The sequence below is a fragment of the Moschus berezovskii genome, chromosome Y (assembly GCF_049115385.1).
Source record: "Moschus berezovskii isolate FMDL1 chromosome Y, NW_MosBer_1.0, whole genome shotgun sequence".
Classification (NCBI taxonomy): domain Eukaryota; kingdom Metazoa; phylum Chordata; class Mammalia; order Artiodactyla; family Moschidae; genus Moschus; species Moschus berezovskii.
The window spans coordinates 313,384-336,132 of NC_142489.1; the positions used below are offsets into that span (position 1 = coordinate 313,384).

The window sequence follows — 22,749 nt, forward strand, 5'->3', positions numbered from 1 at the left end:
TGTGTTCTTTACTGTTTAGAAGTATCTTTAGCATTTAGTGAGCTGAACAAAGAAATAAAGCATATCAGATTCGAATTAATGTAAAGGCTACATTATTTAGCGTTTAACTAGTAAGTTTTAAACATAGTTTGGGTTCACTATGGAAAAAAGCATACCAATTTCAGTAGCGAAATTGCAAAATACACAGTTTTGGAGTTGATAAATGTTTTGTTTACTCCAATACATATTTTTCTAAGTCTCTTTAAACTTTGAAAGGATTAGTTTGTAAAAAACACCCATATCGCCATTCTGCTGCTCCCTCTATATTTATTAAAGAATGTGAAAAATTCTTTATTTATGAAACAAGCACACAAGACATATATTTCAGACTCCCCAATCGTGAAACACAGATATACAGAAAATATACGTTAAAAATTCCTGTCCGTTGCAACGTGCGAAACAAGTTTCAAAATGTAACACTTTTTCTTTTTCCCGCCGTAAACTATCCATTAGGTTCTCTGAACGTTTATTAAAAAGAAAAAAGTAAACGGTTGTTACGTGCTCTAGGATAACCCTTCTCCCGCTCCTTTTGCCCACACACCCATTTAGAGTGGCAAGCCTATTTTCATTTTATTTCAAAGTTGCTTTTTTTTTTTTTTTTAAGCGAAGGCAGGGGATAGTGGGGGTTGCTAAATTTATCTTCTTCTCCAGCCACAGGGATGAAGAAAACACATTTACTGCGGGCGGGGGTCTGAGGGCCTGCAAACAACTCGAGCAGGCGCCTGGGCCAGGACCGGCGCGGAGAGGCGGTAGGTCTCCGGGGAGGGCCCGGGGGCCGACCGCGGCCCTCGGGAGATGGTGGGGGGTGGCCAGGCCGGTTGCGGGCCGCTTCCCTCTCCACGGGGTCGGCAGACCACGGCCCCGCGCGGGCTTTTACGGCCGAGACGGCGGCAGCGGCGCGTGTGTAGCGGCGGCGGGCGGGAGCGCGGAGGAGGTGGAAAGAAGGGGGGCGCTGTCACGGAGACTGCGGCCGCCGGAGACCCCGCCGCAGTGAGGCCACTGGACTCCCCGGTCGCGTAGCGTGAGAGCGCCGACCGGGGCGCCAGGGGGACACACCGGCAGAAGGAGGGGGCCTATCTATCCTTCCGCATTTTCCTGGGTCTCTCTCCCGGGCGGTGACGTGACGTGCTGACGGCGGGCCCGTGCCGGGGAGCTGGGCCGCTTTTTGTCAGCTCCGAACTCGGCCCCTCCTCCCTCCCTCCGCCCGCCCCACCAGCCGGAGCCCGGCCCAGTGCTCCAGAGAAAGGCCGGCCTGCAGCACCCGCCACCGTCGCCGACCGCCCGCACGCCCGTCCGGTGAGTTCCGGGCGCCGCCGCGGCCGTAGGGCCTAGCCTGCGCGCAGGGGCCTGGTCCCGGCCTGGTCGGCGGCCCGCGTGGCGCCCTTCCGCGCTAGGCCGGGCGGTGTGGCGCGCGGCGCCGAGCAGGCCCCAAGGAGGCCGCAGTTAGGCCCGGGGAGGAGCCCGGCTGCCTCGAGCGGCGGCGGAGGCGCGCTCCGCAAACGGGCGGAGGTTGGGGGAGGGTTGCCCGGTGGCCTTGGAGACGGCCGAGGGGCCCCGGGTCGGTGTCGCGGCCGGCCTGGGGCATTGCGCGGGGGTGAGGCCTGGCAAGGAGGCGAAGGCTGCAGGCGTGAGGTGAAGGCCGCAGGCCGGCCGGGCCGATTTTCGCTATGTAAATATCGACGAGGGGGGGAGGGACGGGGGACAAGATGGCGGCACCTCGGCGCCTGCTACAGGGAACGGTTGAGGGGGTTGCCGGGAGGGGGAGCCGCCATCTTGAAGGCGGTGTCTGAAGAGAAAATTCCGCTACAGCCCGTGAGGGGGGGTTGGAGAGCGGGCGGCGGCGGCGGCGGCTCCGGTGACGGGTCCCGGAGGCCCGGCGCGGCAGCGTGTGCGTGCGGAGGGGGCGTGCTCGCTCCCCACAGCGGCCATTGCCCTCGCCGCCATGATGGGCGCTCGGGCTCCAGGCGCTCGGCGGTAGCGCCACCTTCCTGCCCAGCCTCCCGCAGCCCCGTGACTGGCTCCTGTTTCCGCTGTATTTTAACTGAGCTGCCGCAGGCGGCCATAGCTGGCGCCCGGGCGCCGGGGCCATCTCGTCCCTCAGGTCCCTTCCCCCGCGCTGGTAGTATTTGAGGGTCGTCCGGACGGATGGCCGCCCAGGCATGTGGACTCATCACGCAAAAGGGACCCCAAGACATTTTTTAATTTTTACCACATCGAAGTCACACGTGACTGTTAGAGTGCCCTAGATGCAGTTGTTTTCCAACAATCACTGTCTTCTCGAGTAAAAAAAAAGTAAAAAAAAAAAGTTGATAGGTAAGAAGTTCTTACCACTTTTATGCTATAAGGGAAAAATGCAAATTGCACAACAGGGAAACGGAGGAATGAAAATCTTACCGAGTCATTTGAATTTTATTAATTCGGCAACAGCTTTCTAGAAAAGATACAGTTAAGCTCTTAGCGATCTGTTGGTAGCATTTTTCCCCCCAGGAGTAAGAAGAGGGCAGAAGTTTTATATTCTTACTGAAGGACAGCATAAAGCGATGCAGTGCTGTTCCAGTACCTGTACCTGTATGATATTCAGTTTCTCTATTTGATGTGAAAAACTACGGTGCAGTTCCACCTTTTAAGTAGTTTTGATTGCGTACTCTACTCTCCCGTGAACTCGGAGCCCAGTCCCAGGTGGTGCTCCGAAAGAGTAAAAAGATACTTGTCGTGCAGACGGCGACTCCAAGAAGTTCGTTGTTGAGAGGCAGATGAGGTGAGATGTACTGAGGTGGTGCGGGGAAGGTACAGCCAGTTATTGGGGTTTCAGAGGAAAGCAAGGTTAGGTCACATTTTGAGGTTACTGAAGGATGGGTAGGACTTTGACGGAGATGGGGGTGGGGAAAGGGCGTTTCAAGGGTGAACGCTTCTTACAGAAAACAGCAAGTGTGTATAATTTGGTTGGAGTAGATGGTGTAGGTAGGGGAGTGGTGGCTAAGGTAGATGGAGCTTGCTTTGCAGGTAGAGAGGCTTATACTTGATGGGAAAGGCCCAGAGAGCCGTCAAGTATCAAGAGTGATGACGCACCTGAGCGCGGCTTTATAGTCTCTTGGTCCTTCCGCTGGCCTCGGAAGAGTTTCAAAATTGAGATATAATGAGAGTAGCAAGTTAACCTTGAAAAGCAGTGTTTCACTACAGGAATGATTATCAAGAATGTTTGGAAGTTCAGCCAATTTTGCTACTTTAAAAAAATAGTCTGTTATAGATAACTGCTCCTTTTTCCTGTCCTAATTTCTCACTTCAAGTAACCTTTTGTTCAAGAGTTGCTATAATTTCTGTAATAAACCAATGGGGAGGGACTTCTAGGTTTTCATTTACCGTGGTTGAACATTACAGGATCAGTGCTGTGGGTTACTTTACCAAAAGGAGGAATGAACCTGTAAGTATCCCCATGGTAATTTTTAAAGAAGTCAGTTTTAATGATGATTAAAAAGGCAGGAACCTTCAGATGGCTTTTTTGAAATCCCTATTTTTATGCTTGGTAAGAGGAACCACCTTTTTGATTAAGAGGGTAACTAAGGCTGTTTGCTAAACTAAGCCTTCTCATGTTTTGATTAATATTTGAACTAGTCTAGATGCATTTTGGGAACGTGTTTCCTAGAATTTTATGATAACGTAAATTTATAGGTGGCATAAATATTCATTAGAAAGTTGTTTCACTTTTTCTATTTTTTTTTTAGAGTGTCGTGTTGATTGTAAAGGGCCATGGGTTAGAAACGTTTGAGACAGTGCATTGTAGGAGGCTGACTCTTAAGCAAGATACTAAGGTGGGCTGTGGTTGTTGAGATGGTAAAGGTAAACGTAAACTTGAAAGAACCAGTTGCTTTGTATCTTGACGACTGGGAAATCCATAGAACTCTCAAAGAGAGAATTGTTATTGCTGCACATGCGGGACAGCAGCAGTGGATGTTCCAGTGCAGCGAGAGTGGGTGAATCAGATTCAGAGTTGGACTCAAGTACACTTAAGAGGACAGACATCTATGATTTAAAACTGGTGGAACACTGGCCATCTTGGATAAACGAGGTGTTGATTTTCAGTTTGTGTATCTTTCAGATAGATTCAAGTTTGCCTTTTTAAAAAAGGATGCTCATAATGCATTGAAGAAAACTTTTCTTTCGCATTGCTGTTTGTAAATGCTGCTTTTCTAAACCCATCTAGACTTTTATTGCCACTGATGTCCTTGTTTGTATCATTTGTGTTTGTGTACACTGGCAATTCCAGACTTTTCTTTTTTACTCTTTAACTCCTCAACCTGTCCTTTAAACCACTCAGCCTCAACAGAGATTACCTAATCGTTTACTTAGGCCAGAAAGATAGACGACTATCAGATATAAGCAACTGAATTTCCTTCCTGCCACTTCAAGCTCTTCCTTTGTCTCTCCCTAGGCTGTCCTCCTGTTCTTCGCTTGCAGGAAGAGTTGGCCTCCTTCAGACCCAGATGCTCTCTGCCTGTGGGATCCACCGGTCCCAAAGGATGGAGCTCTGTCAGTGTGGTTCTGCCACTTGCATCATTGCCCTCTAACTCGCTGGTGCCTTTTTCCCTGTCCTTAAAAACATTCCTGGGTTTGCTCATCTTACAAAAACTTCAGCTGTTTTTCCTTTCACCAGTGCTTTTATTTCTTTTTATCCCACCCTTCCTAGATCTGATACTTTCCAAATTGGGAAACTTTTCCACAGCATGTCAGCAGGTGTATTTCATAAAAGTGTTCTGTGTTTCACAAACTGTGCCTTCTCTGCCCTCTGGCACGGGATTTTCCTCCAGGTCAGTCATCTATGCTGTTTTCTTGAATCTTCTCCCGTGGTTTTGGTGCCCTTTGCGATGCCCACCCTCTTTCTGGTATCTCATCTAGCATTTCCAGTTGCCTATTAACTACCTCTATTCAGGTGTCTAACATGGCTGAAACCAAATTTATCTGGAACATAGCAGATGCCCAGTACTGTTTTTTGGGGAGAAAATTGTTCTTTAAACCCAGAGCCCCTAAAATAACTCCTGCTTCTAGCTTGTTTTCTTTATTTTATGGTACCATCATTTTTCCAGGCTTTTTCTTCTGTCTCATATAGCAGTGTCCATATGTTTTAACTTAGCATTTAACCTATTCTGTTTTAGCTGTGTATTTATATTTTTGTTATCTTTTCTAAACCTGTAGAGACAGGTTTTCATTTATCCTTGTCCCAGAGCATTACCTGGCACATAGTAAAGACAGTTACCTAAAAACAATTATCTCAATTATTGGGTGCAGAGAATTGTATGTAGTTGGATAGTTTTCAACTATTAAAGTATCTGTCTAGTCACTGTGTTCTTTGACCAAGGGGTGTATGTAGTAAGACATACCACATAAGCTGAGTAACCCTCACTGCTTAAACTTGGGGTTAATATAGCCAGTCTCCTCTTATTCCTGTCGAATTATTTTCCAAAGAACTTTTTTTTATAAAATCCAGGAATCTTGTTTTACTCAAAGGGAGGTACATTTTAATTTTGAGGAAGCTACATGACCTTGAAAATACAACCATTAGGATTGAAAAAATATTTAAAATTTTAAAATTATGAAATATCTCAGAATTGCTAAAAAGCAACTATTGCTCAGATTTAATAGATCTTAAATATCTTATACGTATTTGTTTCATAACTTGCTCTGTGTTTAAAAAAAAACCTCACAGATTATAAAGAGTGCCTCCCTATCCCATTCCTGTCTTTTCTTTGCCAGAAATAATCACTGTCCTAATACGTATGTACCAGAAACAATATCAAGTACTGCTTTGTGTGTTTAACTTTACATATATGGTATCGTACTGTTTATCATTTTATATATATTTTTTCACTTAGCAAAGTGTTTTTTTTGAGATTTTTTTCATGCTTGTTTGTGAATCTAGCTTAGCGATTCTCAGAGTGCTCCAGGAATTCCCAGGGATCCTTGAGATTCTTCCAGCCTCATTCTTTTGTGCACTGCACAAGTACTGTACAAAGGCGCCACGGAACATGATGTCATGATAGATGGAACACAGACGCAGTTATGGGAATCCAGCTGTCCTCTATTAAGCCTGTCTTTGAAGAGATTTGCAGAAATGTAAAACAGTGCTACTCTTTTCACAATTTTTTGTTTTGAAAAATAGTTCTTTAAAAATCAGTGTTCATGTTTACATATAGTGGGTTGATTTTCTATGAACTAATTTTTTTAAGATGGCTTGGATTTAATTTCTAACATAAACATATCTAGCTAGAACCCACATAAACAAAAACTCTTTTGAGGTCTTAAATTTTTAAGAGTGTAAAGAGGTCCCAAGTCCAAGAAATTTGAAAACCACTGATCTGCTTCATTCATTTTACTTATATTTTAATGTGTAAATATACTGTGGTTTATTTATCTATTCTTAGGGAGGGGCCATTAGGTTGTTAGCTGCTACTGCTGCTAAGTCACTTCAGTTGTGTCCGACTCTGTGTGACCCCATAGACGGAAGCCCACCAGGCTCCCCCGTCCCTGGGATTCTCCAGGCAAGAACACTGGAGTGGGTTGCCATTTCCTTCTCCAATGTGTGAAAGTGAAAAGTGAAAGTGAAGTTGCTCAGTTGTGTCCAACCCTTAGCGACCCCACGGACTGCAGCCTACCAGGCTCCTCCATCCGTGGGATTTTCTAGGCAAGAGTACTGGAGTGGCTTGCCATTGCCTTCTCCGAGGTTGTTAGCAGTTTTCTGCAATTTCAAACAATGTGGCCCTGAGCATCCTGATAGGGGGTTCTTCTCTCTTGAGATTGTAGAAGTCGAGTGGCTACATTCAAGAGTCAGTGCATTTGTCAATTTTATTGGGAATTGTCAAATTGTGCTCCATTTGACATCCCCACCAGCTGTGTATGAGCCTCTATCTCTCCAGACCACTGCCAAAAGGTTAGACTTTGCAGTTTTCTCCAGTCTTTTGGGTAAAAATGGTATCTCATTGCTGTTTTCATTTTGCATTTCTTAGATTACTCATGTTGTTGAACTTTTTTCCCCATGTATCTATTGGCTGTATGAGTTTTCTGTGACTGACTTGTGCCTAACCTTGGTTCATTTTTTATTGGATTGTTGCCTATTCCTCATTGGTTTATGGTTATTCTTTTTATATTGTGAATATTAATGATGTGTAGTTTTACACACCGAAAATACCATTTTCTAGTCTGTGGCTAATCTTTTAGTTTTGTTTGTGGAATGTTTTTTGTGTAGGACTTCTTAATGTGAAAGTAGTCAGTTTTCTTAGTTTTTTTTTTTTTTTAAATACATGTTTTACGTTTTCTTGTATCAGCAAGAAATTCTTCCCTTGCCCCAAGGTCATAAATGATATTGTACTTTTTTCATATTTAGGTCATTAATTCATCTGGAACTTTTTCTCTATTGTGTGATGTAGGGATCTAATTTTATCTTTTTAATACGAATTTGCTGAGTAGTTTGGCCTTCCTCCTCACTAATTTGTAACACTACTCTTGAAGTTTATCGTGTACTCAAATATATATCTGTTTCTATTTTCTTCTGATTTCATTGGACTGTTTGACTATAATACCTCTACCACTCTGATTTAACAATGATAGCTTTATAATTAAATCTTAATAAGTGTTCTTTTTCAGAGTTTTAAAGCTGTTTTCCTTCATTTTCGGGTCAGTTTGTTGGTTTGTATGAAAAACTGTTGGATTTTTATTGTATTTGCATCAAATTTACAGAATAATATATAGATTATATAGATATATGCTAAGTAGTGGAGCTGGGATTTGAGTCTTGGGTATATTCTACTGCTTTTCATAAAGCTCTTGCACAGCTTTTATTAGATTTTTTGCTAGAAAAAATTTGTATAATTTTTGTTATTGTGAATATCTTTTAGATATTGTTTCTAGTTATTGCTGATATATAGGAAGTACTATGGACAATATATTGATAATGTAACCTTGTTGAACTTGCATATTACTATATTTCATAGATTCTGAAGTACATTCCCCTGCTCCATTACATCTTACATCTCTCCCCCTCGGAGAGTCACATAGATCTTCAGTTGATAGTGTCCTGTAATCATGGTTGTCCATGTCTTGATGTTATTGTCTTTATATGCGTGTACTTGGTCAGGACTCTTCATTTCGTCATCACTTAAATGAGTACGTGGATGGTTGTTTTGTAATTTCTGCTCAGCAATACAACTGAAAGCAGAAGGAATTGTGAAGTGAATGTCTTACCAGAAAGAAAATCCCATAGATAATAATGGAACATTTTACGAAATGCTGTATCACCAATACTCTTGTTGGTAGAGGACAGTATTGTTAGGAAAAATTGAAGAGCTTTAAGTAGAAGAGCATTCCAGAGTAGGACCCTGAATGTGAAGTTTTAGGAGTCCCCCTCTATCAATTATTTTGCTTCTATTTTTTTCTTCTGTATATGCATAGGCTATGGTGGAAATACATCTAAATCCATCTAAAAGAATTGTCTTGATAAGTCCAAAGTGAAATTTCTAGATATTAAAGTGTAGTATCAGTTTAATTGACAGTGTATTTTCCTTAGTTGTAGGTAGAACAAGGATGCATCTTGAAACAGGTGGTATTTTTGGATTCAGTGAAATGTGGGAGTTTATAATTTGTTTTTATTTTCTAAATACATAAGTGTATGTGAATAAAGATGTTTTATTTCTTTTGATTCCCTTTTGCCTCCTCTTTGTTTTTTGTTTTTTCTTCTACTTCATTGACTAATGCCTCTAGCACAGACTTGTATGAAAACGTTGATAACAGGCATTATTGTCTAGGTACTTTAATGTTTAATGGAGTGCTTCTAATATTTTATCATTTTGGAGGGGGGCGTACTAGTTTTTTAGTTTATGTTCACTCTTCTGCCTAGCATTTTAGAGTTTTCGTTATGAAAAGTAGTTGATTTTTTAATGTTTTTGCTGCATCTATACATGTGATGGGTTGTGTTAATAGATTTTGTATTTTTAACTGTCTTTGGAGTCCCTCGATATCTGTGTCCTTTTGTTATTGCCATGTAGTTTTGTTTTTATGCTAACTTTTTAAGACGTATTGAGGAGTATTTCTTTTTGAAACAAGTTGTGTTTAATAAAGATGATCTGTTTTTAGAAAGTTAGAATCATCTGTGAAATTGTCTTTGCCTGGTGTCTTTTTTTTTTTCCCTGAAATTTTTTTTGATTAATAGTTTTTTTCATGGTGATAAGTCTTTTGGCTTTTCTTGAGTTTTCTTTATACAAAATAAAGTATTCTAGAAAGATATAACATTTCAAATATATTGGTATAAAATATAGTCTTCTCTAATGACTTTAAAATGTCTAATTTCATTAATTTGTTAATTTTTTTTGATGAGTACTGCCAGTAACTTGCCTATATTAAGGCTTTTTAAATAGTTCTTTTTATTGACCCTTTTTGTTTCTGCTCATATGGTTAATATTTCTATCTTATTTGCATTTATTCTGACATTTTAAAAGTTTAATTTGAAGTTTAGTTCATTAGTTTTTAATCTCTACTGTTAAATGCCTTCAAAACTATAAAATTTCTTCTGAACTGTAACTGGATACTATGAATTTGATATGAATTGATTTTTTGTTATTTAGTTCTAAATGTATTGTGATTTTTATAATTTTCCTATTGCTCGTTGAATTACTGAGACTTTCAAATTTATGGGAATTTTTTTGGGGGGTGTTATTAGGTCTGTGACATTTATTTCTGATTTTACTACTTTATAGTTGGGGGACGTTGATTAATACTCAAAAATAAACTGTATTTCTCTATACTGACAACAAACAATTTGAAAATCAGATTTAAAAGCCAGTACAGTTGATTGATTGTTTCATATTTTTGTTTTGAAAGCTAGTAGTACAATTTATAATAAGATCAGAAAGCATTCAATACCTTGAAATAAACCCAGCACAACTTACTAAGACCTTTAGTTTAAAAGCATTACTGAGAGGAAATGAAAGACGAGCTAATAAATGTGGAGAGACACAATGTTCATGGATCATAAGTGTCCATATTATAAATATGTCAATTTTGACATACAGAGAGATTCAATGAAGTCCCAATCAAAACCCCAACAGGTTTGTGTTTTTTTTGATAGACCATATCAGATTTATATGGAAATGCAAAGGTTCTGGAATAGCAAAGCCAGTATTGAAAAAAAAAGTTGGAAAACTTACACTACCATATATCAAAGCTTATTATAAAGTTATAATGATTAATATAGTGCATACAAGGCCGAATTGGTCAATGGAATAGAATAGTCTGAAAGTAGACCTACGTATATAAGGTCAGTTGATTTACAACAAAAGTGTGTTGGGATTTTAATTGAATGTAGTAATCAAAGATAATTAATATTACTGATTCAATATATTGAAGAGCAAGATTGATTTTTCTGTGTATTTGTATTTTTTTAAAAAATCCTACTTAGTAGAGTTTTCAGTTATTCTTATCGGTGGTATTTTACATTTTTAACTATGGCATAAAAAAGAAAAACCTTTGCCTTCAAGTATATTAATTTTGTATCAGCACACTTTATGAATTCACTCTGAAATTAAGATTTTAGTTGATTCTCTTGAATTTCCTCTGTAAGTCATATGTAAATAAATATAATTTCTTTCAAATAATATCTTGCATTTCATTATATTACTGCCTTGGCTATCAGTTCCCATACAATCTTAAATAATAATAGTGGGCATCCTTGTCTGAAGTTTGACTTGAGAAGAAATACTTCTAGTGTTTCACCTGAGTTTTAATACATTTCTTTTTATTATAAAGTGATACTGATATCAGTCTCCTATCTAAAAATACATATTGTAACATGAACTAGTTTTTGATTTGCATGTACTTGTGTGTTTTTTTAAACAACTTTATTGAGAGAAAGCTGTTATAAAATGCACCCTTCAAAACTGTACACTTAAGTGAATTTTTTGTAGATTGAGTTGTCCCCCTGTCACCAGTAATTTTAGAACATTTTTGTCACCTCAGAAAGCCTGTACCCAGTTAGCAATCAGTTTCCACCCCCTGCCCCTGCCAGTCTACTTTCTGTCTGTATGGATTTACCTTTTCTTCACATTTCACGTTAGTGGAATCCTTTTGTTGTCTTCCTGTTCTTCCTTTTTCTCTTCACCTCCTTCTCTTTCATAATAAGAACACTTAACATATGATCTACCCTTTAAGGAAATTTTAAGTGTACACTACAGTATTGTGAGCTATAGATACTATGCCATATAGAGGATTTGCAGAACTCTCTATCCTTTACCATTATTTCTCCAGCATCTCCTCCATTTAACCCCGGGGAACCACCATTCTACTCTCTGCTTCTCTGAGTTTGACTGATGGGATTTTGAGACTGAAAACTATCCCACTGTGTTTATATATTACATTTTCTTTATCCATTCATCTGTCAGTGGACATTTAGGTATTAATGTTTTGGCAACTCTTAATCTGAACATGAATAGGGGCTTTGGAAAAATAAAATTTTAGGAAGACTTGTCATTTTGAGGTCTAATTTTTTTTTCCTGTTTAAAAGCTTTTTTTAAAGAAAATTTTTTTAATTGAAGTATAGTTAATATGCAGTGTTGTGTTAGTTTTAGGACAAAATTTTAATAGATTTTGAAAGTTTGAACTCTTAGACTTCAACCAAAAAATGAAATGACTGATTGGCGCAAATGGTTTTATGGAAAAAACTAATCTGTAATAACTTGGCATTAAATTTTTGAGCAAAACGTACAGAATTCCAAGTAGGATAGGGCAAGGTAGGAGGAGCTCTGACATTTACAACAGGAAGCGTTTTTTTTTCCCCTCTTCTTGACACAGAGGGTGGCGAGGTTGTTTAAAATATTCTGTTAGTGGAATTTGGATTAAACCTTTTAGTTTAATATTAGTTATATATATATCTATCTTATTTTTTGAGTGTTTGATCTGTCAGGTGTTGATAAGAGTTTTTTTTACTTTTTACTACTATTGATTTTTTTGGTTCCGTTTCTATTTCATAGTTTTTTCTTTTCTTTTTTCTTGCTTTTACATGTTTCCATGCTGTTTTATTTGACACGTACAAATTAATAATGACTTCAAGATAGACTAGAGAACACACATTTATTTTTACTTTCTTTTGAAATACAAATCCAAATTCAAAGGAAAAAGAAAACCTGAGGGATATGCCACTTGTAGTCCAGAATATGATGAATTTCTGGTTGCATAAAGCAACTGGGAATCAATCAATGACAAAGCCCTAGAGAGCTTAGCTTAGTGAACATGTATCCCTATTTGAAAAGCTGGAAGGACCATCCCCAAATTGTCATTTTGTGTTATCCCCAGTGTCAGAAGTGGGGACATCCTAGGAGAAAGAGCAAGCCATGGGCACAACCAGATAATTAAAGTTATGGAAAGCCAAGCCATTTACTTATCAGTATAGGTATCTCTAGTGGTTGTCCTCCTGACCTAATGCCAGAAATTTGGCTTTCTGAATTGCAAATTCATCCATAGGAAATTCCAATGTGAATATTGTGGGGAGAAAGCTAAGGTCAGTGCTTTAGGTAGCTTATAGCTATCCTGAGGATATTGGACCTCCAGTACCTGCATGATGGGATACTCATCCACCATAAAGGAAAGCCTGGCTAGCTACATGGTTCCTTTCTCTCCCTTGGCCTTATTCTAGACAGGACTCCTTTGGTCAGAACTTGGGTTCATTGCTAGGCAACCAGGGATTCTCACTTGGGCTGAGAAAATACAGAATATAGCCCAGCTATCAGAATGTAACTCTAGTCTAGACCCTCATCCACAAATATACGTGGAGAACCTGTAAGAACAAAGCTTTTGAGGAATACCATCAGTCTGAAAGAGAGGCACCAAATTCAACCCACTGAATAATGAAACAGCAGAGGAGACAGTTTAATATAGAGTACAGAATAAATCCTCAGAGATATTTGAGAAGATGCAGTATCCACTGAAAAAAGATTACTGTGAAAAAGAAAAGTAAGTTTATTTTGAAATTAAAACATTTTTTAAAAAGCTTTTTGGCCATGCTACTTGGCATGTTGAATATTAGTTCCCTGACCAGGGATTAAACTCGTGCCCTCTGCATTGAAAGCACAGAGTCCTAGCCTCTGGACCGCCAGAGAAGTCCCCAAATATGATATTTTAAGTAAAAACCAGTGGATGGGGTGAAGATCAAATAGCTAGTTTAGAAGAAAGGGTTTAAGGATTCTGAGAATATAATAGAAAAGGATAGAACATACAGGAGAAAAGGTTAAAGCAATGTGGAGGCTAAATTTATGAGTTCTAACATTCTATGATAGAAATTCTAGTAAGAATGAACAGAGAAAATGGAAGAAAGTGTAGAAACAGAAGAAAATTTCTTCAATTCAAAAAGGGCTCAAACTTTTAATTGGAAGATTGCCACCAGAGCTTGTTAGGGTGGTAGCGATGAAAATAAAGGGGACGTGATGAATTTAAGAGTGACTGGCTGTGAGACAAATTTAAGGGCTGAATTGGTGAGAGAAGTGAAATAGCATTCCAGATTTGAAAGCTAGATATCTGAAGAAATGATAGCTACATACCCCACAGTGAAGAATGTGGGAAAAAATTGGTAAAGAAATGTAGCTTGGGAGAGAACATATTAGGCTTTAAATGTAAATTTTAAGCAGTTTCATTTTCTTTTTAAGAAAAGTTCTGTTACAGATGGGTCTGCTTTTGTGTTTCCTGTAACTTGAGCAGTTTCATCTAACATGTATAATACAGTTTGAGTCTCTGAGCATGTCTTGGGGAGAGGAACTAGAGTTACATCATAAAATTAAAAGGCACTGAGTTTTTGGAAGACCAGAAGCAGACAAGTGATTCTTTTATGCTTATGACAAAAAAGCAGAGTGAATACGTAAGTACCCTGTTAATTTGCCTGAGAGGAAGATTGTGAAAGTGTCTAGGTATCAAAAGATATAAAACAAATAAATTATATTCTTTATCCCTAATTTAAGACAGATAAAATGCCACTGCTATACTTATTAACTTGGCGTGGTATTTTTATTGCTTTATTTTAAAGGATGGAAGAAAGTTATTTGAATTTCCTGAGTTTAGCTCAACCCATTATTTCTCTTAAAATGGTACGTTTTTCTGCTGTGAATTCTTCCATAGCATTTTTAAGATCATGTATCCAGGAAGGGAATATTTTACCAAGCTTAAGGTGACAGTGGGGTCCTGGAATTATTTTGAGGACATTTGATAGACTAAAACTATGTGTTCACCCAAATCGTTGGGTTCTTGGTTCTCTGAACCATTCTGCTGATTTGTCTTCAGATTCAGCTGGTCCTTGGACATGGTTCTTGCAGCAAAGGTAGGGGTGCTTTCAGTTACATCATCAGTGTGCACCCCCTACCACCCCGACTTTGTCACAGTCCATAGAACTTTCCTGAGTAGTCCCATTCTAAGAACATTGGTTTCAGTCTGATTATCAGAGAGGTTTCTAACCCAGAGGGGTTACAAAGTTGAAGTATAGTCACGTCTGCCTGGAAGTTCAAAAAATGTTTTTTCCTGATTTGAGTTTTTATAATGACAAAATAGAAGGAAAAATAAGCAGTCAAAACTGTTGAACAGTTACTGCTTACCTGAGTCAAAATAAGGTGAGTGGACACCCTCCATTTGGACCAGAGTATCTGAGGAAATGGATATGATGTGAGATGTTGGGAATAATAGCGAATAAGTCTAATATGGTAACTTGGGTTAATATTTTAGAGCACCCTGAGTTTTGGGGAACTGCTGGAGCTTTCTGAGCAGGGAGTGCCTTGAACAAAACAGTACTTCTGAAAATTAGTCTGCCTACAGATTGCAGGAATGCCCTGGCAGTTGGCACCAGCCCTTACTTGTAGATTCCTGGTCATTTGTTGTGGGAGTGGCAGAAAGCGAAAGCCCAATTGAGAGGCTATTTTTGTCCCTTGGGGATCAGGAAATACGAAACCGAGAGTGAATGGTGACACTAGGAATAAAAAGGGACACAGTCTGACAACCTGGTGGAATATAAGCAGGGAAGAAGGAAAAGGCCTTAGTGGTCATATCGGGAGAAAGCGGAATTTTCTGCTGATGAAAAGCTTCAGCAAACAGCCTGGTGGAAGTGTTAGGAACTACCCTGAGTATTGGATTTGGGGAATTATCTTTGTGTAAATCGTAATTGAAACTCTGGAATAAAGAGAAAGAAGCGAATAGGGCTAAGTGTCCTGTTCTGGGCAGGACCGCAGTAAGGGAAGAGGGCCAGCAGAGTAGACAGAAGCTGGGAAGATGGGGAGAGACAAGAGTGTCACTTAAACTGAGGAAGGAGAGAATGTCAGAGTTGAGGGGATTAGCTGCCAAACTCTTAATAGAACAGCTGAGAAAAGGAGTTACTGTGCAGGTGGAAAATTCTTAGAGCTTATGGGTTTGGGTTTATGTAGGGAAATTGGGGAGAGGAACCTTAATACCTTAAGGAACCCCATTTATTACCTTCTAAATTGACTTAATTTCATGTTTTAAGACTATGTCATTATGCTTAGAAAATTAGCTTACATTTATAATTTTGTAGTTACATTTTTAAAAGGGGAAAATGGACTATGGCCAGAGGTGATTTTGTTGGGGAGAGAGCAGTGACAATTTATTCAGAGCATTTATGTTTTACTTTTTTTTTCTTTTTTACATTTCTTATAGTTGAAATATTTTTGTTTCTGGTCCGTTTAATTTTAATACCTTCAAATAAATAACATGAAACTTTCACTTTCCTGAAAATGGATAGAATACATCTCAGAATTGACAAGCTGAAAATCTGTTTATTAATGTTAATTGAGTTTCTCATGGATATTTCATTAAGGATTATATATGTGGAGAAGACTCCTGAGAGTCCCTTGGACTGCAAGGAGATCCAACCAGTCCATTCTAAGAGAGATCAGTCCTGGGTGTTCACTGGAAGGACTGATGGTAAAGCTGAAACTCCAGTACTTTGGCCACCTCATGTGAAGAGTTGACTCACTGGAAAAGACTCTGATGCTGGGAGGGATTGGGGACGGGAGGAGAAGGGGACGACAGAAAAGGAGATGGCTGGATGGCATCACCGACTCGATGGACATGGTGATGTTCATTTGAGTGAACTCTGTGAGTTGGTGATGGACAGGGTGGCCTGGCGTGCTGTGATTCATGGGGTCGCAAAGAGTCGGACATGACTGAGCGACTGAACTGAACTGATGTGTATGTAAATGCAAGGTTAGCATCTGAGAATAATCATAAATAATTTACAGCAAACAAGTACAGTCAGAAAAAGGGAAAAAGGATAAAATGCTGTAGAAATTCAGAGGAAGGGGGATATTATTTTCATCTTTTTCTTTTTTGGGTGTGGGGAAGGGGGTTTGGGGAAAGGTCCAAACAGATGATAGAGGAAAGGTGTTCCTGGTAGAAGAAATTCTGAGCCAAGTATAGAATCTGGATCTTATGTGGATATTGAGCAGTTTTGGTTGAAGTGTGTGAATGTGGTGTTTGGGAATGTTGCTTGAAGGAGAGCAATTTAGGGAAGATAATGAGAAAAAGATAATTTGCAGCTGGAACTTAGAAGATGGCAGGAGTTTCAACTTTATTTGAAGGAAACAGGGAGCCATTAAACATTTTTTGAACAGAGGCCTGATATCACCTAGCTGATGCTTTTTAAAAAAATGACTCTTGTTTCTGTTATTTGAAATTTTAGCAAGCATCATGCGGCACTTTTATCATCAGCAAAAGATGATAAAAGTAAAAGAAAGATGTGTTTAATACTACCATTTAGGTTGGATTAGAAAGTGAGAAAGTAGAGATAAGGAAACCAGTGAGGGAGGAAGTTTATGTAATACTTGTAACATGAGTAAGCCCTAATCCCTGATGTCTGCTCTTTTGAAGCAGTGATTAGTATTAAGTAGTATATTATTTGAAGCAGTGATTAGTATTAAGTAGTATATTATTTGATTGGTTAATTTTTTTGTTGTAAATTTTTGGCTTTTGTAGAAAAGGGAGCATTAAGGTCATTGGGGTGGCTTGCAAAACTCAAGGCAGACTGTAGCTGGACCTCAGAAAGATCTAGAACCAGGAGCTAAAAAGCTGTTGTTGGTAAGCTTCCCTTCCCTGCTCCCTCTTCCCTATTTCTCAAGGCATTCACTGGATTCTTTTTGTTTTTTATTTGTAAACTTTATCTCACTAGTCTAAGCTGAAGTTGGTAAATAGTCTTCCTCACCTCCTATGTTCCAGCCATGAGGAGAGGAGAGAGAGAATGATAGACTGAGTGACCTCTGCTCATGGTTTCAATTCTAGGGATAGGACTTTGATTTTATTGTGCTCAAAGATGAACTTATTTGTACTGTTTTATAGTTGGTGCCAATCAGCTATGGCCAGGAGAGTAAATTCACTGTGGGAATTTACTTCTCTAGACTGGAGGGTTAGTTAAAAGGTCATTGTAAGTTAGGCAGAGATCCTAAAGGGTGTTTGCTACGATTACACACTTTGAATTTTTAACTGTTGTTTAGTGTATTGGTTGGAAGATAGCAGACTACATTAAATTTAGAGAAGTAATAAGAAAATTGTGCAGAAATTTCCTCTCAGTAAGCTACAGAGTTAAGTCTTAATGAAGCCAGTTGCCCTTGTGTGAGTGAGGAGTATTACAGACTGAGAGGAGACAAGAGTGCTGGGATGCTGGAAATGTTCTCTATCTTGATCTGGGTATAGTAGTGATTACACAGATTTATGCATGTGTCAGAATTCATCAGGATGTTTGCTGTATGTATGATGTATGTAAGTAGTATCTCAGAAAGTCTAGGCAAAGTTGATTTTTTGATTTATCTACCTTTGCTTGTCATACAAATGCCCATATATCATTATATTTTTGGCAATTTAATTTTAACTTTTCTCTTTTATTTCACCTAGATACATTTTTGATAGATATTCATTTGTCACATAATTTTGAGTGTTTCAGAAGTGTAAATATTATGATGACATTTTTAATACATGATATAAAAACCTAATGCTTGGTTTACTCTCCCCCCTAATTTAGGAGCTGTGACTGATGAAAATTAAAGGCCATGGATGAAGATGGACTTGAATTACAACCACAAGAATCAAACTCATTTTTTGATACAACAGGTATAACTATTTGGGTTGTTCCACTTCCCAACTACCAGATTTGGAGTTGGTTGTCAAGTGGACATATTGCTAGATGCTCTCGTTGATATTCACATTTAGGGATCTTATTATCCTGTCAAACCTACAGATGTTGAAGTGAGTGCATTATTATTTCCCTGCCTAAAAATACGGCTCCCTCTTAACCATCACTCATTCTTGTCAGTAACAGCAGCAGGATCAAAATCTTAGTGTATAGTTCAGTTATAGCAATAAGTTCTATTAAAGTTCTTCCTTTGAAGATATTCCTTGCTTACATCTCTTCATTCTACTTTCTTTCACACAGACCAACTCTATCATCTCATTCTTAGTCTTCAGTAACTTTTAAATTCTTTTCCTTCCCCTTAGTCTTTTTTGCCTAGCCCAGCAATCAGAGTATTCATCATAAAATAACATGTGGATCTTGTCATTTCTCTGTTTCCCATTATCCAGCAGGTAAAGTATAAACCAAGGCACTCTGTTTTCTGACCCCATCCTACTTTTAAAATCCTCTCTCTCACAAAGTAACAAAAGGAGCCATTTGCTTCAGGAAAATGGAGTCTTACCTCACTCCCCAAACTGTTCAAGGAAAATTAAATTTATGAAGTTCTAAAAATAGAAGAAAAAGTATTCACAATTTTTAATTACTCGTGGTTCCCATTATATAACATAGTGAAGTGATTATGCTAGGTTTTGTCATGTAAAATGGTTTTATAAAACATTAACTAGGAACCTTTATAAATAAAATGTTAATGAGTTTTCCATTGGACTTGAAATGACTATTGTAGTATATTAAGGAAATAGTAATTAACAGGAAATTAAATATTAATGATACTTACTTTTAACTTTTCTTTAATCTCTAAATCTAATGGGGGTTTGTGTATTTTTCTTAATATGGGATAGTCTTTTGATTCAGCTTTGGTAATTTCAGCTTGATAATGATAAGTGCAAAGTTATGATTCTTTCTTCTTTAGAACATGAAGTATAATTAATGTGCTTGAAGGAGAGACTAAGCTCTTTGGAGAAAAATGCACGCTATTTACTAGCTTAATCTTGCCGCACGCAAGCGTAGATCATGGGCTGAGGGGTAGATTGAAGGGCTGTTGCATTTTAGCCCTGATGGTTAACACTTATGGTGTTTGTTTATCTTTGAGCAAGTCACTTAATCTGCCAGGGCCTCCATTTCCATATGTCCTAATAATAATGAAACCTTTCATTACAGTTTTTCAGAACACTTCCCATATATTCCCATTTGATCATCACAACAGTCCTGTGAGGTATGCATGGCAGATACTACTGTCCTCATTTTACTGATGAGGAAACCGAAACTCAGAGGTTAAATGACTTGCCCAAGGTCACAAAACTAATAAGTGTCCAGATCCTGCCCTGTGGTTTAGATTTTTTAACCAGTACTCTTGCCACTAAATGCTTTCATCTTCATGCCTGCAAAATGGAGATTACAGTGCTCTATTGCTTGATGTTACATTGAGAATATTGAAAACAGTATAAAACATTTTGTGTAAGTTCTATGGGAATTAAAGCAAACACGTTGTTATTTCTAGGAATAATTAAAATTAAAATGAATATTAACTGGCTTTAAGATGTCTTACATTTTTAAAGGTTCTTTGGCCCTTGTTGATTTTTTGTGTTCGTTAAAAAATTTTTTTAAAAAGCCCTATGTGTCTCTGCGGGCCTGGCCATTGATACAGTCATTGAGTTAGGCAGCTGCTTGGACTCAGCTTGGTCTGAGTCACTTCCAGAAGCACTGATCGACTGAATAGCTATTTAGGTAAGACTTTTATAAAATATTGTTTGCTTTTCTCTGGATCAGGAGCCAAGATACTAGATTTGTTTTGTCTTACATTATGTTTTTGGCAAGGATATCTGATTTTGATTCTCATTTGTGGCATTCATTCAGAGTAATATTTACTGAGCACCATAATCTGTGCAAACTGTGTGATCTTGGTGAAGTCATTTAATCTCACTGGGCTTCAAATGATTCAACCCTCTACCTTCATTTGTTAACTGCAGAGTGGACTAGAATAGGGTTTCTTATATTCTGAGGAACTGCCTGGGGGATGGGATATGGGAAGATGGGAGGAAGCTGGATGGAGGCAGACTACCCTGGTGAGGTTGGATCAGGCCCTGCTCCAACTAACCTTACCCTCCACTGCTGCAGAGCAGCTGCAGTTTTATTCATCTTACCTTTCCACAGAGGCTCCTTAACCAGTTGTCTTTCCTCTTTAACTGTGGCCTTCTAGCCCTGGTTTTATTTATGGCCCAATCCTTTTTATATTCTAGATTCAGAAGATAGTTTCTGAATTTCCATAGTCATAAATGGAGGATATTGGTGGGATATTGTCCTCAGCAAAACAGGAGAAAGGGGAAAAAATGGAAGGGAAGTAAAAGAAAACATGGGAGAGGTGAAAAGAAGAAAAAACATGAGAGAGACCATGGAGCAAGAAGGGAAAGAAGTAAAAAACATATAATGAGGGAAATGGTATATTTACCTCCTGAAGTTGCTTTACTTACTAGTTTTTATAATCATCCCTTAAGTACCTATACATATGGGTTTAATCTTAGTCAGCCTAGGAAATTATTTTCATGAATATATTTTTTTGTGTGACTGTCTCAATTTGTTTTTCTGTTATTTCCTTATTAATTGATTTGGGATGAGTATAAAAATTCTTCTGTTAAGAATTTCTAATTTCTGGTATGATTCTAAAATATATTCTCTCTTTAATCTGTCTTAATGTTTGAGACAACTGAGGAGCTCTAGACTGTTTCCCTGGTATAACTTAAGTAACACTTGTATTAATTGAGGTAGTCATGCAGGTCTACCTGAAATTTGTGATTTTAATTTTTGTTTTTTTAAGGAGCTGATGCTACACACATGGATGGTGATCAAATTGTTGTGGAAGTACAAGAAACTGTTTTTGTTTCAGATGTTGTGGATTCAGACATAACTGTGCATAACTTTGTTCCTGATGACCCAGACTCAGTTGTCATCCAAGATGTTATCGAGGACGTTGTTATAGAAGATGTTCAATGTCCAGATATCATGGAAGAAGCAGATGTATCTGAAACAGTCATCATTCCTGAGCAAGTGCTGGACTCAGATGTAACAGAAGAAGTGTCTTTAGCACATTGCACAGTCCCAGATGATGTCTTAGCTTCTGATATTACTTCAGCCTCAATGTCTATGCCGGAACACGTCTTGACGAGTGAATCCATACACGTGTCTGACATCGGACACGTTGAACACGTTGTTCATGATAGTGTAGTAGAGGCAGAAATCGTCACTGATCCTCTGACAGCCGATGTAGTGTCAGAAGAAGTATTGGTAGCAGATTGTGCCTCAGAAGCAGTCATAGATGCCAACGGGATCCCTGTGGACCAGCAGGAGGATGACAAAGGCAACTGTGAGGACTACCTTATGATTTCCTGTAAGTCTTATAGTACAGTGATTGTCAAAGGTGTTTTCAAAGGTTGTCTTTCCTAACTTAGCTTGGGAGGATATTTTCTTGACTTCTATAAAATTTAAATTAAATCTCATTGATCTTTCTTCATTGTTGTTTCAGCCTGGACCCTGTAAGACAACTCAAAATTAAGAAAACTGAAATGATATGGAATAGTCATTTCTTTTTAAGGACACAATAGAAAGATGAAATTTCTTTAGCCTAGAAAGACAAAGGTGGAAAGGAATAGAACTGAACTTTGTGGAATCATGAAGGATGTGATTAGGCTTTTACAAGCCTTTATTAGAATTAGGAAACCTCTTGAAACTTAAAAAGGAGAAAAATGTGTAATCAAACTACTTATATTCTTGTATATGGATGTACAGTACTACTTACATAATAATTTATGTACTTATACAGTATGTAAAATACTGTTTATTATAACAGCATGGAAAAGAGTTCTGGCACAGTATTTAAACAAGTGATTCCAAAACATGATTTCAAATGTGACAGACTCATACTAGATTATTGAAGAAAAGTAACTGTTTTGGAACACACCTCTAACATCTGGGAGGACAGCTGTGTCGTCTTAAAGGCACCACTGTCTTGGTGCCTCTGTCAGAGATCAAATCCACAGTTGAAAAGACCACAGTTCTGACCCAGTGTGGAAATTCCCATGCCTTTAGGAACTGAATTCAAGCAAGACTCACAGACTATTTGCTCATATAAATTTACGAGACTGTTTGCTTTGCTTGAATACCTGTTACAATTAATTTAATAGAACATGTTGGAGTCCACCAGCATTTTAGGAAATACCTTTTAAAAGTTCTTAAGATTTTGGAAATCAGAGAATTGTGTGAAAAGAAAAATGCCTTCACTCCCACACGTTTATTGTACCTCTGCTGTGTTTCAGAAATTTGTGTAGATAGTGCAAATATAGACTATAGCCTGCCAGGCTCCTCTGTGCATGGGATTTCCTGGGCAAAATTACTGGAGTGGGTTGCCGTTTCTTCTCCAGGGGATCTTCCCAACCCACCCAGGGATCAAACCCGCATCTCTTGTGTCTCCTTCATTGGGAGGCAGATTCTTTACTGCTGCACCACCTGGGAAA

General features: G+C 38.7%; 1 protein-coding gene across 4 annotated transcripts in view; it reads left to right on the top strand.

Annotated features, from left to right (window-relative positions):
- The first annotated feature begins 980 nt into the window (after positions 1-980).
- The window catches only part of ZFX (zinc finger protein X-linked), a 37,860-nt gene continuing 16,091 nt past the window's right edge, over positions 981-22,749 (top strand). The window contains exons 1-3 of one of the 4 annotated variants that reach the window (XM_055438121.2): positions 981-1,335; positions 18,077-18,165; positions 21,057-21,626. In XM_055438121.2, the coding sequence (XP_055294096.2) occupies positions 18,105-18,165; positions 21,057-21,626 (631 nt within the window). In that variant the 5' untranslated portion in view covers positions 981-1,335; positions 18,077-18,104. Of the gene's footprint in view, positions 1,336-18,076; positions 18,166-19,402; positions 19,458-21,056; positions 21,627-22,749 lie in introns of those variants that run through there. The other 3 variants (XM_055438116.2, XM_055438119.2, XM_088834559.1) reach the window with 3 other exon arrangements.